At 41.1% G+C, this 15,680-nt stretch overlaps 1 protein-coding gene across 3 annotated transcripts in view; it reads right to left on the minus strand.

Annotated features, from left to right (window-relative positions):
* LOXHD1 (lipoxygenase homology PLAT domains 1) overlaps positions 1-15,680 on the minus strand; it is a gene marked incomplete at both ends in the record, with an annotated part of 203,543 nt that overhangs the window by 14,063 nt on the left and 173,800 nt on the right. For all 3 annotated transcript variants that reach the window (XM_081252599.1, XM_081252598.1, XM_081252597.1), the window contains one exon: positions 14,984-15,169. In XM_081252599.1, coding sequence (XP_081108725.1) covers positions 14,984-15,169 — 186 coding nt within the window. The remainder of the gene's footprint in view (positions 1-14,983; positions 15,170-15,680) is intronic.

Consider the following 15,680-nt stretch of genomic DNA (forward strand, 5'->3'; position numbering starts at 1 on the left):
CTCCTGGGCCTTTGTCTCCTTGTTGATGAAATGAAGGGTTGGGTTAGATTATCTCTGAGACACTTCTAGCCCAGAGGCTATAATTCTCTTTGCAAAATCCTTAACTTGGGTTCATGAACTCTTAGAGGGTCCGTGTATGTACTTTAATATGTATATGTCCATAGTATGTCCACAAGGCAACCCTACAAGGAAGGCATGTATATATTCTAGTCTCACATCTTGCCTTCTTGTGCCACTTGGGGCCATGGGGGCAGTCACACTGTCCTCACCAAAAAGCCATTCTCTAGGATCAGACACTGCTCAAAGCAACAACTCTAGATCTTGCCATTGGTCTCAAGGGTTATAAATACAAAGAGACACACAAAGGTGGACACACACTTGCAGTCGCCCAGTCCACAGGGAGTAGATATTAAGGCTCATGGACAGAGCATACATACTGGCAGTCCTAGTATAGCTTCATTCCCAGTGTAAAAAGTACTTCATATGTTTTAAAACATAGATCTTTACTGAAAGTGGAAAACAGCGAGTCCTAAAACAAGTTAAATTTTAAAATAGTTCTGTCGAGTTAAAAAGTGGTGAGTTATTTTATCAACAAAATTTTTTTGGCATGCATGTTTTAAGTTTTATTTAAATTCAAAATGTAAATAACAAATGGTTAGTAATGAATGGAAATAACAGAATCCGAAGCAAGATATCTGGATTCATACCCAGAGTTGCCATATACATGCTATGTGACCTTGGGGAAGTTATTTCACCTCCCTGTTCCTCATCTTTTCAGAATTACATAGAATATAAGCTCAAAAAGATTAAGAAATGATGTCAAAGATTTGACTAGTAACAGTCTGGGTATTCATTTAAGTGGATAAATGTGGGCATCAAACTGCTCGAGTGTTTACATTCTATTAGATACACTTAAGGTGCTTTATTTTAAAATGTCAATATTTGTGATAAACATTTTTTGAAATAAATATATTTACTTTCCTGCATTAGGGCCAGTTCCATCTGTAAGTCTGTAAATTGGTTGCTTTCTGAGATGATTCCTGATACTATCATACACTAATTAAACTGCTTAATAAGGCTCAAAGTATTCAGTCTAGAGATGGTGCATGTCAGACCCATGGAAGCAGTCCTAACAGGCTTTGAGAGCGGAACATAGGAAGGAAGAGGGAGTGAAGAGGGAGGCAGAGGAAGAGAAGACAAATCGTTGGTCCTGTTGGAAGATGTCCCAGTGGAAGACATTCTTTGCTCTCCCCCAATCCCCTACCGTGTGTGTGTGTGTGTGTGTGTGTGTGTGTGAGAGAGAGAGAGAGAGAGAGAGAGAATATGAATGAGGTGATTCCCTGTTCAGGCCTTACCCAAATCAACTACAACAGGATCTCTGGAGTGCGACCCAGGCAGCAACAGTCTTTAAAGCTTCCCAGGTGATTCCAATGTGTAGCCAAGGCTGAGAACTTGAGCCTGCATCGCAATTACCTGGAGGGCTTTGTTAAAACAGGTAACTGGGCCCCATCCCCCAGAGATTCTGATTCAGTAGGTTTGTAGTGGGGTCCAAGAATTTCTTTCTCTAACCATTTCTCAGGTGCTCCTGGTTCTGCTGGTCCCAGAGCCACACCTTGTCTTAATGTATCAGAGTCATCTCTTCTCCTCCAGGATGATGGTCTTTCTATGATATCATGGCAATAATGATCAATGGGAATCAATGAGAATTTTGTGTTAGTGTGTGCCTAAGTGTGTATGAGTGTTAGTGGAGGGGGATGACATTAACCGGAGAGGTGGGTCATCATGAGATCACTTCTGTTGCTGGAATGCACTCTTCACCCTGCTGTACGTCCTGGGCAGGTTTCACTCCTGAATTACACTTCCTGAGCTCCAGGCAGGGTGGTGACAGAGGAAAACAGTGGGTTGATGGGAAGAGTGGATTCTGGGCTGGCTTTGACTTCATCCACAGGCAATTCAGTGCCCCAGTGTGCGGCTGAAGACAACCAGAGGAGGAGCCTACCTGGCCCGGGTTGCCCTGGTGCTTCTTGGCAGGTTGCTCCCTTCCCTCTGCATCCCCCTTTCCTCTCTCCTCTGAAAGCATGGCATTGTCTCACCCCATCCCCAGTTCTCTTTCCAAGTTTGATTCTGCAAAAGAACTTTTTCCATGGTAAATAGCAGGCTAACGCCAACCATTCTGAGATAAAGAAGCTTCATTCTCAGCTTCATGCTCACTGCTTATTTAGTTGCCTTGTTTTGGACATGTTGGATGTGATTGACAAGGATCCTACTACAACTTTCTAGACTAATAACCTATCAAACATGGGAACAGGCAGCCCTGGGCAGGCTGATGCCATGTGTCGGGGTTCTGCTGATGAAGGCACCAGAGAAGCTGACAGACCGACAGTTATAGCATGGCTAGTTGTGTGGCCAGCACTACCTGGATGGTCTCCACCGTAGACCAATAGGGAACCATCTGAATTGCACCATTAGAGAATCCATTTCTTTACAAAGTCTCCTCTTTTAGAGTCCTACTTTATTTTTTTACACAAATATAACAAACACCCCACACTGCCTGACATCTTACCTTTTCACTTACAATCTATATCAGTACATAAATATCTGCCCATCCTTTTTCACAGTTGCATGGTATTCCATTGTATGCTCACAAAAGAAATTTTCTACCTTGTTCTTATTGATGGATTGCTAACCAGACTTTTACTTCTATATGCAATGGTATAATTACTATCCTTCTACATGCATCATAGTGATCTTTTAAAATCATAAATCGGATTTTGTGACTTCTCCATAGAAAACCCTTCAATGGCTTCCCAGCACTCTCAGAATAAAATACAAACAGTTCACTAACAACTCTAAGAATCAACATGACTTTGTCCCTTTCCATTCTGATTTCATTTCATACTACTTGCAATTTTACTTACTATATTTCACTTACACTGGCCTTTTAGTACCTTAATATACGAAATCCAGTCTTGCCTTGGAAACTTTGCATATACTTTTTTGTCTGCCTGGAACAATATACCCCAGGCTCTGAATGCCCATAGTGTTTCATCACTGAGGTGTCAGATCAAATGTCCTGTCTTTGGGAAGACCTTTCCTAACCACACTATTTGCAGAGGTTTCCTCATCCTCAATTACTTGCCATCACATCAACATATACCCATTTCACAATCTGAAATAATTTTGTTTTTATTTCCTTGCACATTTTCTATATATTGTCTGTCTTTTACTAGGTTGTAAGCCCCATGAAAGCAGGGGTCTTGCCTGATATATCCACCACTATATTTTAGTGCCTAGAGCAATGCTTAGCACATTATTCAACAAATGTTTATTGAATGCATGAGTGTGCACTATTAGTGAATAGGGAAGAACAAGGAAGAAGGACACTGGTGGTAACATTCTGTGAGTGGAGGGGGAAAATAATTCAAAGCCCCACCAGGGAGCAGTGGCCTGCCCTAGTAGAACTGATTATTTTATCCCAAATGTCCTAAGGTTTACTATAAGAAAAAAGCTTAGAAACTGAATGAGCATGGGGTCCCAATCTTTCCAGCCAAGAGAGGGCAGATTCTGAATGGGAGCGAGACTGACTGCTACATGCTTCCTGGATTTCATCATGCCATCCACTATCTGTGATTCCTCAGTGGCCTTCCATACCTGATGGGAAAAAAGGGCCCAATTCTGTGTTTTCATATGTAGTGCTTTCTTCACTCTGTCTCCATACACTTCATTCCTTACCTCAGTAAGGAAGACCCCTAATGCAAATCCTCCACCCTAGTTAGATAGATTTATTCAGCACCACTTCAGCATTTCCTTCCTCTTCATTAAGGCTCCAAGCTATTTCCACCTAAATTGCCCTAAATTGCCCTAAATTCCCACCTATCCTCTGGACAACTTAGGCCCCACCTCCTCCATGAAACTCTCTAAACTCCCCAGTCCCATAGCATTCATCATCTGTCCATTCACTTGGCTATGAACACAGATGGCTTGGGAAATCTTTGCTATTGAGGTCATGAACATGAACTAACTCTTTTATTGATTTTATGTTGTATGTCTGACTTCTCCAGTTAGATTTTAAGGTGTGGGAACCATGTCTTAAGACTTCTTGATTGCATCACAGGGATATTGACTTAATGCTCAATAAACATAGAATTGATAAATTATATTTACTTTCTATAGTGAACTCTCAGGTGTTTTTTTTTTTTGTCAAGCTAAGGTCTATGTGGGTAAACAAAATTTCTTAAACAAGATAAATAGATCGTTTGAAATGAGTTATGGAACCATCACAGTCCTAGCTATTAAAGAATACAAGAATCTAGTTATTATTCTCCCACAAACACTTTCACATGTACATCATCCAAACTAGGATGCCCAAAATGACACACATGGATTTGGCAAATCTGGACTGCATTCTCAGCATACCCACCATACTAAACGTATTATAATATCTCCATGCCTCAGTTTCCTTACTTGAGCAATGTGATTGGGTTAAAATACGTGATTTCTGTGGTCCTTTATATTTCTATGAATTTATATTATTCAAAACAAAATATATAAATTCATTCTGTGATAAAAAAATTCTTCATTTCATCAGAGTTTTCAGAGGAAGCAAGCAAGAAGAACAAGATGAATTAGAAAATAAACACTCTGTTATAATTTGTTCAGTGTTGTAAAAGCTGTGATTGGAAGTAAGGGGAAGAATTAATCATTTATCTTGATTTTCATCTATGAACTATATTTCATGGTAATCAAATAGCCTGAGGGACAATTTTTTTTACAGAAGAATTCTAGCTAATAAGTGGATAAGAAATAACAATTAGAAAATCATTTGTAACCCTAATTGATCATCACTGGGAGAAGCCATTAGATGAAGAGTGATGGGGGGAACTTTACAATGGAGGAATCAAGTAGACAGCCCCTGGATCCATCATTAGATGTGAGCACCAGTGAGACTGAGACAGCTGTGATGTAATATGAAGGACACAGGTCCCATTTTAAAGTAGCCTTGATACCACCTATAAGGCATTCTTGCCAAAGAATGTTGAACCTGAAGCTAATCAAGCCTTTAGAGCTGACCTCCAGATTGTAGGAAATATGGGGAATAAGGAAGCAATGATACCAAGAAGAAGCAAACAGGTAGGTCTGGAGTGTGGAAATTTTATAGATCATTGGACCCAGTTCCTTCAACAGTCAATGGCATGAAAAAATTAAGGGATTAGGTATGGCTCTTCATTAAAGGAGGCTAAAGAAGCATAACAACTAAATATGCTGTGTGGACCTTGTTTGCATCCTGATTCGCATAAAACCAAAAGTACAAAGACATTTTTTATGTTATTAAGGAAATTTGCATATGGAGTGGAAATTGGATGACATCAATAAATCATTGTTAAGTGTGATAATGGCATTGAGAAAATATCTACTTTTAAAAGAGAAGCATACTAAATATGTTTGGGTGAGATGACATGAGGTTTAGGATTTGATTTTATATCTTTCAGTAACCAAAAAGAAGCCAAAAAAGAAAAAAAGGGTAAAGCAGGTATGACAAATCATGTGTTGAATCCATGTGATGGGTATGTGGAAGCTCATTATACATATCTAGCTGTCTTGACTTATATTAAGATTTAAACTTTCATCTCTGGAAGAGAAAGTTACTATAAAGAAGAAGTTAGGCACAGAACCTTGTTCCTCTCCTGACCCTAGTATCCCAACCACTTGGGCTCAATGAAGACACAAAAATCTTTCTTTCCCTGCCGATGATAGGATCCTGCTTTCAGATCCAAAGTCTGGTTGGAGAGGAGAAGGCCACTTCTCTGCTTACAAAGGGAAGAGATTAACATCAATGACTTGGGATTTCTTTAAGTTCAGAGCCATTATGGGGCCAAAGGCAATCAGTCTTGGGCTATCCAAGGGAGGCATCAAGTTCTTTGAAGAGCCAAAGTAGTAGCAACAAACAATCGTTAGTATGGCTTAGAGCTGTCCAAGGTGCTGAACTGCCTCCCTTTTCTTTCAAGGTTTTGACAGTGATGAGACAGATTTGAATGCAGAGTTTTTGCATAGAAGAAAAATGCAGAAAAATGCAGGTTTTTTCTTGATAAAACTGAGAAAGTCTAGATATGTGCATAGTGTCTAAGGAGTGGGGACAGCCATTATGAGAGGACCTAGTGATGACCCTGAGGTTCATGGCCAGTACTCAATTTTTGAAAGTACTAGGACACAAGGAAAAATTCTGATTTAGGAGAAATGTGGGTTCCCTACGGTGGAGGCATAAAAAGACAGGAATGATCAGAGGCTCTGATATAAATAAATTCTATATTAAGTTCCTACTATATTACAGGCAGTGTGATAAGCATTAGGGAAAGAGCAATGAATATGACAATGGTACTCATGGAGATGATAAGTAAGGGAGACAGAGACTAAGCATGTAGTTACAAATATAATGACTATTCTGGGGGACGGTTTAAGTAAGGTAAGGCAATAGGAAGAACTTACAGTGAGGAGGTTAGTACATAAGAGAGTTTGTTAATCATAAACAGGGAGATGTAATCATGGCAGGGTGCAGGTTCAGAGTTAGGTCACAAGGCAGAAGTCTCAGGGGCTGGAATTAAATGTCAAGCACATAGTAGAAACAAAAGCTAGTCTGATGCCTTTTAGTTCTAGATTCTTCCTCTTTTTCCTGCTTAGAAGAATAGTTGGTTTCTGAGCCCCAGTTACCACTGAACTGCCTGCAGGGCTATGGAGACCCCAGCTGCAATAGTTAAGAGCAATGAGTTTGTCAAGCAGATCCCAACTTGACACCACCTTGAGAATTATAGCTCTGGACCACCTCACTGTACTTTAAGCTGCTGCAGTTAACCTTGTTGACTTCAGGCTGTCTGATGGGACTTCACTCTGATTTGGTGCATTTTATCTTGGCCCAATGGCCTTGAATATTTTTCTATCCAACAGCAAATCCTGAGGCAGATATTTTGCTGCAGAGAGGTGATTGAATTGGAGCCCTCAGGAAGTCTACACTATTCCCTGGAAGGGCCTCTTTTTTACTGTGTTCAATTCTTAGGGCTGCTGTAACAAATTACCACAAACTTGGTGGCTTAAAAAAAATAGAAACTTATTCTCTCACCACCCTGGAGGCTACAAGTCTGAAAACAAGGTGTCAGTGGGGGCCATGATCCTTCTGAAGACTCCAAGAAAGAATCCTCCTGGCCTCTTCCTAGCTCTGGGTAGCTCCTGGCAATCCCTGGCATTCAATGTCTTTGAGCTGTGTTCTCTATTTCCGGTCTCTGCCTCTATCTTCACATGGACTTCTTCTCTATATGTCTCTTTGTGTCCTCTCATCTTCTTATAGGGACAGAAGTCATTGGATTTAGGAACCACCCTAAATCCAGGATGATTTCATCTCAAATCCTTAACTAATAAAGGCCCTATTTGCAGTTAAGGTCACATTCTGAGGTTCTAGGTGGCCAAGTAGTCAGGGCGAACATTCGACCCACTAAATCTGCCTTTGGAGAATTACAAATGCTTTGAAGGAGTGTCTGATAGGATGTGCTACATCTGGAGCTTCTCAAACGCTTAGAGAGGAGAAAGAGACTTCCCTGGGAGTTCAGAAAAGGATGGCATTTGGAGTCATCCATTTAGGCTTAAGAAGCTGCTACAAGCTGATGTTTGACATGAATTTAGTCATTTGTTTACATAATTATTAAATAGCCACTAAGTGCAGGGCAATGAGAATTCAAAGTTGAATCAAACAAGTTAGAAACCTACTGTTTAGAGACTCAAAATCTGCCAGTTGTAATTGGCAAGACAATTACAATTCAGCTCAGTAAGCGCTCTGAATAGAGATATAAACAGAACAGTTTGGGAGCATCAAGTAAGGAGCATCTAATTTCATTTCATGTAAAAAGTTGTAGTTAATCTGGAGTTTGAAGGATGCATTAGAATTTATCAGGGGAAGAGAATTTCAGGAGAAAACTCATCTCTTAGGTATCTATTTATGAATAACTGTTAGCTTGGCCAAAGATGTAAGTTATTTCATGCCAGGTAAAATTTAAACAAGGGCTGGCCTCGAAGTTCAGAGAGCTAGGAAAGAGAAGAGAGTGAAGAGAAGAGAAAACCTTTTTAATGGAAGTTCATCTTAGAGATTTCTCATTGTTGCAAATTCATAGGTACCACACCATTCACTGGATGGACTGGAACAGTCAGGAATAAAAAGACAATTCCACATTACAAAAAGGACAAGAAACAGAGAGGGTGAAGCTAGGTGAGAAAGTTTCCCTGACAATTTGTGTGTGGGGGTGGGGTGGGGAGGAGTACTTAGGAGGCAATGACGAACATTTTTGTCTTATAAACATGAATCCATAAATGACAGAAGGTTCTTTATCTTCCCCTCCTTTTCCCTTGTTACAGTGATTTAAATGTTCGGCTGCATAAAAAAATTTCTCATCAAGGGATTCTGGGAATTTGCTAGGGAGAAATAAACATTTTAAATAGTTTAAATTGCTTTGCTATTTGAAAACAAATGTGGTTTCATATTTCCTTTATTAAATTTATGCCCAGGAAACTATGACATCATGAACCAACACACCACTTCTTGGGATTTCATGGCCAGTGAATGATCCTCAACATTACATAGTTCCCCAGACAGGGTCCATCTCCCCAGACACATTCCCCTTTGGAAGTAAAAAATGTTAAAGCAATCCATTTTCCTCCTCTTTTCTTCCTCCTTCTCCTCTTCCTTCCCTTCTATTAGCTAACCTCAAAGGTTAGAATTCTCAGGAATCTGCTCTCGGCCACTTTTGTTTTTCTCAAGCTGCACTTCCTCCACAAATGCTCTTATCACTCTCATGGCATCAGTAATGTCTCTGCACTAACAACTCTTAGATCAATATCTCAGATCAATATCTACCAACTAGTTCTCCTCCTGAGCTCCAGACCCCACTGTTACTAGCTATCACCTCTTAGATGTCTTCCAGACCTTTAAATTAAACATATCAAGATGAAGAAACTCCTCAAGCATCCTCACCGTTCTTGCTCAAGTTTCCTTCTTAGCCAAACCTTTAATAAGTTTTCTGCCTTAAATATTTCTCAAATCTTTCTACATTTTCTCCATTCCCCACTGCTACCATCATTGTGCAAAGCATCATTATCTCCCATCATCTCTTAGCCAGTCTTTTGAAGTTTGTTTTCTTTTCCATTTAACCTATCCCCCACAGATACTATGATAATCTTCCCCATGTGACTACTGTTCTGAGATCCTTTGATGGCTTCTCAGGACAATTAGGATAAAGACCCAATCCTTGACATGGCTTATAATACCTTGCACAGCCTGATTCCAGTCTACTTTCTGGCTCCCAACCCCATTCCCTATTTTGTAGTCATTCTGAACCCTTCTTTCATTTCTGGAACCTATCAATATTTTTTATATTTCAGGGCTTTTATGTTTTCTATTCATTCTGCCTCAAATATGCTTCATTTTTGGTAAACACCACACCTCACCAAATGTCTATTCCTATCAATACTTCAGGTCTTAGCTTAAATATCACCTTTTCAAAGATAGATCCAGTTGAACCTTATTATTTGTGTATTATCCATATGTACAAATTAACCTACTTGCTAAAATGTATTTGTCACCCTAAAATCAATACTCACAGTGCCTTCACAGTTATTCATGGACATGTGCAGAGTGGCAAAAAATTTGAGCTGTCTGATGCACATGTTGCCAGCTGAGGTTAAACAAGACGGTGCCCTACCTCCTTGTTTCAGCTCTCACACTATGAATAAGTGTCCTTTGTGTGGTCTATTTAGTGCTGTGGTTTTTTCTTTTTACATTTTTATGCTTTTTGTTGGTAATTTTGCTACTTTAAATGCCCCCCAAGCATAGTGCTAGAGAGCTGTCTAGTGTTTCTAAGTGCAACAAGGCTGTGATGTGCCTTACAGAGAAAATAGATTTGTCTTTAGGCATGAGTTATAGTATTGATGACCATGAGTTCACTGTTAATAAATCAAGAACTCCTAGAGAAATGGAAATAAAAACAAAAATAAACGAATGGGACCTAATGAAACTTAAAAGCTTTTGCACAGCAAAGGAAACCATAAACAAGACCAAAAGACAACCCTCAGAATGGGAGAAAATATTTGCAAATGAAGCAACTGACAAAGGATTAATCTCAAAAATTTACAAGCAGCTCATGCAGCTCAATAACCAAAAACAAACAACCCAATCCAAAAATGGGCAGAAGACCTAAATAGACATTTCTCCAAAGCAGATATACAGATGGCCAACAAACACATGAAAGAATGCTCAACATCATTAATCATTAGAGAAATGCAAATCAAAACTATAATGAGATATCATCTCACACCAGTCAGAATGGCCATCATCAAAAAATCTAGAAACAATAAATGCTGGAGAGGGTGTGGAGAAAAGGGAACACTCTTGCACTGTTGGTGGGAATGTAAGTTGATACAGCCACTATGGAGAACAGTATGGAGGTTCCTTAAAAAACTACAAATAGAACTACCATACGACCCAGCAATCCCACTACTGGGCATATACCCTGAGAAAACCCCATAATTCAAAAAGAGTCATGTAACAAAATGTTCATTGCAGCTCTATTTACAATAGCCAGGACATGGAAGCAACCTAAATGTCCATCAACAGAAGAATGGATAAAGAAGATGTGACACATATATACAATGGAATATTACTCAACCATAAAAAGAAACAAAATTGAGTTATTTGTAGTGAGGTGGATAGACCTAGAGTCTATCATACAGAGTGAAGTAAGTCAGAAGGAGAAAAACAAATAGCATATGCTAATACATATATATGGAATCTAAGAAAAAAAAGTGTCATGAAGAACCAAAGGGTAAGAGGGGAATAAAGATACAGACCTACTAGAGCATGGACTTGAGGATATGGGGAGGGGGAAGGGTAAGCTGTGACAAAGTGAGAGAGTGGCATGGACATATATACACTACCAAACGTAAAATAGGTAGCTAGTGGGAAGCAGCTGCATAGCATAGGGAGATCAGCTAGGTGGTTTGTGACCACCTAGAGGGGTGGGATAGGGAGGGTGGGAGGGAGGGAGATGCAAGAGGGAAGAGATATGGGAACATATGTATATGTATAACTGATTCACTTTGTTATAAAGCAGAAACTAACATACCATTGTAAAGCAATTATACTCCAATAAAGATGTTAAAAAAATAAATCAAGAATATATATTAGATGAAGTGTCTTTAAACAGGAACACACATAAAACAAAGTTATGTATTGACTGGTTGATGAAAATGCTGTGACCAGAGGCCTGCAGGAACCTAACCTTGTATTTTCCCTAGGAGCAGTGGTTCAGTATTTGCAGCAACCTTAGAGTGCAAAACTATTGTGGATAATGAGAATTGGTTATATTTGATTTATTGACTGAAATCAATATAAAAACTTGTTAGGACTTGTTAGGAATCATTAGGACTACAGTAGTAGAGGAACTGAAAGGCTCATGTTGTCTGGGAAGAGGACATGTCAGGTAGGAGGAGAAAAACAAGAAAGGGGGAAACATAGGCATCACTACAGGCAAACATTATCCCTGACTCCTGGAATGTTACTGCTTGACTTTCTGGAACATTTTTCTCAAATATGTGTGCCTTTGCTTTCCTAGGTAGTTTGGAAGTAGGGATACCACATGGAGCAGGAATGCCTAAGAAGACTCTGGAAAGTCTGTGATGAGAAACAGATGGGGATGGAAGGAGAAGGCAGACTTTGAAGGTGTGGTAGCAACAGGAGAAGTCATCCAAGGAACAAAGAACCAGTAGGGTTTCAGATAGTCAGGTGGAGTTAGATAAGATGGAGTTGAAGATAGCAGCCTTTGAAGGCAGGAAACAGAGATGAACTCTGATCTTGGATCAGCAATTATCTGTCTTTTATTGCTGTGAATTGAGGATGAGACGTATGGTAAGTTGAACCCATTTTGGCAAGCTGAGGGAAGTCTGTAACAGTCCAGGCTGAAAATAGTCAGCCTCTAAGGTGGGAACCCTAGAAACAGGTGGCAGAGTCCAGAATTGAGAGAAGCCAGAGAGAAGTCAGTACCCTGGACAGCTACAGAGCTCCAAAGGCTATAGCGTGTTTACCCAGAACTGTGGTCTTTAACACAGGCATCCTCAGTCTTTCTGGTCATCCCCTCCACCCTCACAACCCTGTGAGTGAAACCTTCATATTAAAAATGGCCCTGACACTGTCTTCCCTTCTTGGAAAAGGGATGGAGGTCATCATGGTCTACATGAAGTTCTACATGCCCAGTTCTCTGACCTAACCAGGAGGCGATCAGGGAGCCCCTTGACCTCTGATCCCATAGTGTGGTTGAACCCTAAGGGGATTGTTCAGACTGGCTGGGAATAATATTTCTTCCTTCTCAAGGTTCTAGTCCCTTTGCTTCTCTGTTGCTTCTGAGGTAGGGGCTGTGGAAGAACAGAATTAAAGGCCCTGGTATTTCTCAGCTCTCTCCTGGGAGTGGGGGAGGGGTGGAGTCTCAACTAAGCTAAGATTTAGTGAGTCTCCACTGTGCCACAGGCACCTTTGTAGGCAGTTATGAAAATAAATATGAATGAGCCATGGCCCCTGCTCTCAAGAGTAATGCCTTGCCAGGGTGTGTTGGCAGTCCAGAGATAAAATGTGCTTCTTTCTGATTAGGACAGGGACACACTTCCCAGGAATATACTTCCTAAACTATGGTTTGCCTCTGGCATGGACACTGCAACAGGAAACTGTATGCATGGATATTAGGGTAGATAAACCCCATCCCCACCCACCCTCATCAATCTGGTCTGTCCAATCACTCTAATTAGGCTTGTGGTGACACACACAATGGGGTTCAGTGCTTTTACTGAGCCCCTGGCATCTTGCTCAAACACTGAAGTGGTGGTCTTGACTGAGTGATCCATTTGTGGAGTGTCATGGGCAGCGGCTCATCTTGATCTTATGAACTGTCTGGGGCAGGAGATGATCTTAATAATTTGGCTCTTGTTGTTAAGCCAGACTTTCGACCACCGGCCAACCTTCTACTAGTTCTAAAACAATCATAATGGATGATGAGAGAGTGAGAGAATTCAGGGGTCTTTGTTTTGTTTCCTTATTGGGAAAGAATCGAGATTCATTAGGGATATTTTGAGAATATTTTGCAAGTATGTTTCTTTCCATAGACTTATTAGGACACTGAATGAACAGGAGAGGAATAAGCATCCCCTTCCACTTTTCTGGAGAAGTCATGCTCCCCCTATACCCTGACAATAAACATGTATGGGGGAGAAGAGAGGTAGAAGAAGCTGTCCTCGTCTCCTCATCTTCTTTTTTGACCTGTTGGCACAGTGGCTGGTGAGGGTGCAGAATGGAACTGGCAGGATGGGCTGGTATCCCAGAACAGGCATCAGAAGACCTGGATTTGAGTTTTGGCTGTGTCTCTTTCTTGCTGTGTGATTCTGAGTAAGTTGTTCAAACTTCACAGGGCCTCAATATTCCTTGGTTGTAGAAAAGAGAGCTAATTCAGTGCTTTTGTTGCAGGAATTCACAAGATTGTTGTAAGGGTCAAACGTTTGTATCTTTCATATTTAACAGAGCAGTAGGACCACAGTGAATGCTGTAAATGTTCGCTCAGTGAATGACTGAATGGGTACACTGAGATTTGAAAAAGGAGGGCTGTGCAAATCTTCATTAGGTTATTGCTCTGAAGACTGAGTACTTTCTCTGTGCTTAATCAGAGCTTATCCCATGGTATTGAAAACATTTTACTGTTTAACCCATGTTAAAGCTGCCAAGTTGGGCTTCATCAGATACCATGACAGACATATTGGTCCTCTGTCAGGATTTGGAAGAGGTAAGGACAAATGGAACACTCAGGACACCTCTGGGCCACTCCTGGGGGAAACTCAGGAAAGACTGGAGAAGGATTTGAGTGAATAGCTTTGTTGAGGCCAGTTTCAATGGAAGACAAGAGGGTGAGTTAGAACACATAAATTAAGAAAGTAATGTGTCTCAAGGAGGTGAAATGTAGTATTTAACAACTCTTTTCTAATTATATAATGTGTAACATAAAGACCCAAAGCCAGAAAAAAATGTTCAGAGTGGCCTGAAGACAACAAAAGGATAATGAAAAAATTCAGCACAATGACAGATACGACAAAGTATTCTTTAGGTATTTTGAAGTTAAAAATAAATTTCTTGCTTGGCTTATAGTCTATCCCATCATTCATATTTATAAGTGAATTTGACTATAATTTTAGACGAGCTATTATAAATAAACAAACATAATCCTTTATAGAAAATCCATGGGAAGTGAATTTGGTGATGTAGCCCTTCTTTTCTTAATTTTTATATCTGAACTAAGTAGAATTAATGCCCCAACATAACAGAAAATTAAGAGCTACTCAACACCCCAGGGGGCAGGGGGGAGCAGGAGGAACTAAAATTTGCCCAGAAACATTGGCTGTTCTAACTGATGGAAGAGTCAAAATGGTGGCAATTGGGTCTCCCTGGTGGCGCAGTGGTTAAGAATCCACCTGCCAGTGCAGGGGAAATGGGTTCAAGCCCTGGTCTGGGAAGATCCCACATGCCGCAGAGCAACTTAAGCCCATGCACCACAACTACTGAGCCTGCACTCTAGAGTCCGCGAGCCACAACTACTGAGCCCACGTGCCGCAACTACTGAAGCCCGTGTGCCTAGAGCCTGTGCTCTGCAACAAGATAAGCCACCGCAATGAGAAGCCTGTGCACTACAATGAAGAGTAGCCCCTACTCACCGCAACTAGAGAAAGCCTGTGCTCAGCAACAAAGACCCAACGCAGCCAAAAATAAATAAATTTTTAAAAAATGGTGGCAATCAACTGCTTTCGGTTCCCTGTCACCCTGGGGTAGAAGGGTCCACGTGCTGCCAGGGAGATGGGGTGGGGCTCAGGTGGAGAGCTGAGGCCTGCCCTCCCTCCCACCCTGACCTTGATCCTGAGCTACCTTTGTTGTCGTGCCAGACCCTCAGCTTGCAGAGGTGGCCCAGGCTCAGCATGTCAGAAAAGTTGAATGTGTCGGTGCTGTTCCGCTCGAACTTGTTCCAGTTGGCAGACTGCTTCAGGGCCAGGGTGCCGCTGTCCCCATTCTCCCCAAAGATGATGATGAACACATTGGCATCAGTGCCCGCTCCTGGGGTGCACAAGACAAGGGCTCTGGGTGCTGGACTTTGTGCATCATAGCTCTCTTGTTCTGGACTCACTCTCGGGATCCTGGGAGGAGCCAGGGGGGCACATGGGCAAGTTCAGAGTCATCGAGGCCAGGGGTGAGGTCGGAAAGGGCTGGTCAGTGTCATAGGGCTCCCAACTCTATCCTTCATCTCACCTCTGTGGCTTGTAAATGCTGTTGGGCTAACTGGGATCCTGGTTACCAAGTGTGAATGGTTTGGTACAAGAACTCACCTAGTTTGGGGGAAATATACCCATACTTAAACATGTGCCATGTAGACTGGCTTTACAGTTTAGAAATAAACTCCCTCCTGTAAAATGTGAAAGTTCCTTGTTCCCAAATCTGCCTCTGGTTGACATTCTACACTAGAGCTTCACATCATTTGCTTAAGCCAAATAGAGGTATTGACTCCAGTTGAAAAGAAAAGGCTTCTGGGAGAGGTCACTCCTTGAAGATTTTCTGATACACACCCTGT

Source organism: Mesoplodon bidens (genome assembly GCF_964165515.1).
Source record: "Mesoplodon bidens genome assembly, chromosome: 13".
Lineage (NCBI taxonomy): Eukaryota > Metazoa > Chordata > Mammalia > Artiodactyla > Ziphiidae > Mesoplodon > Mesoplodon bidens.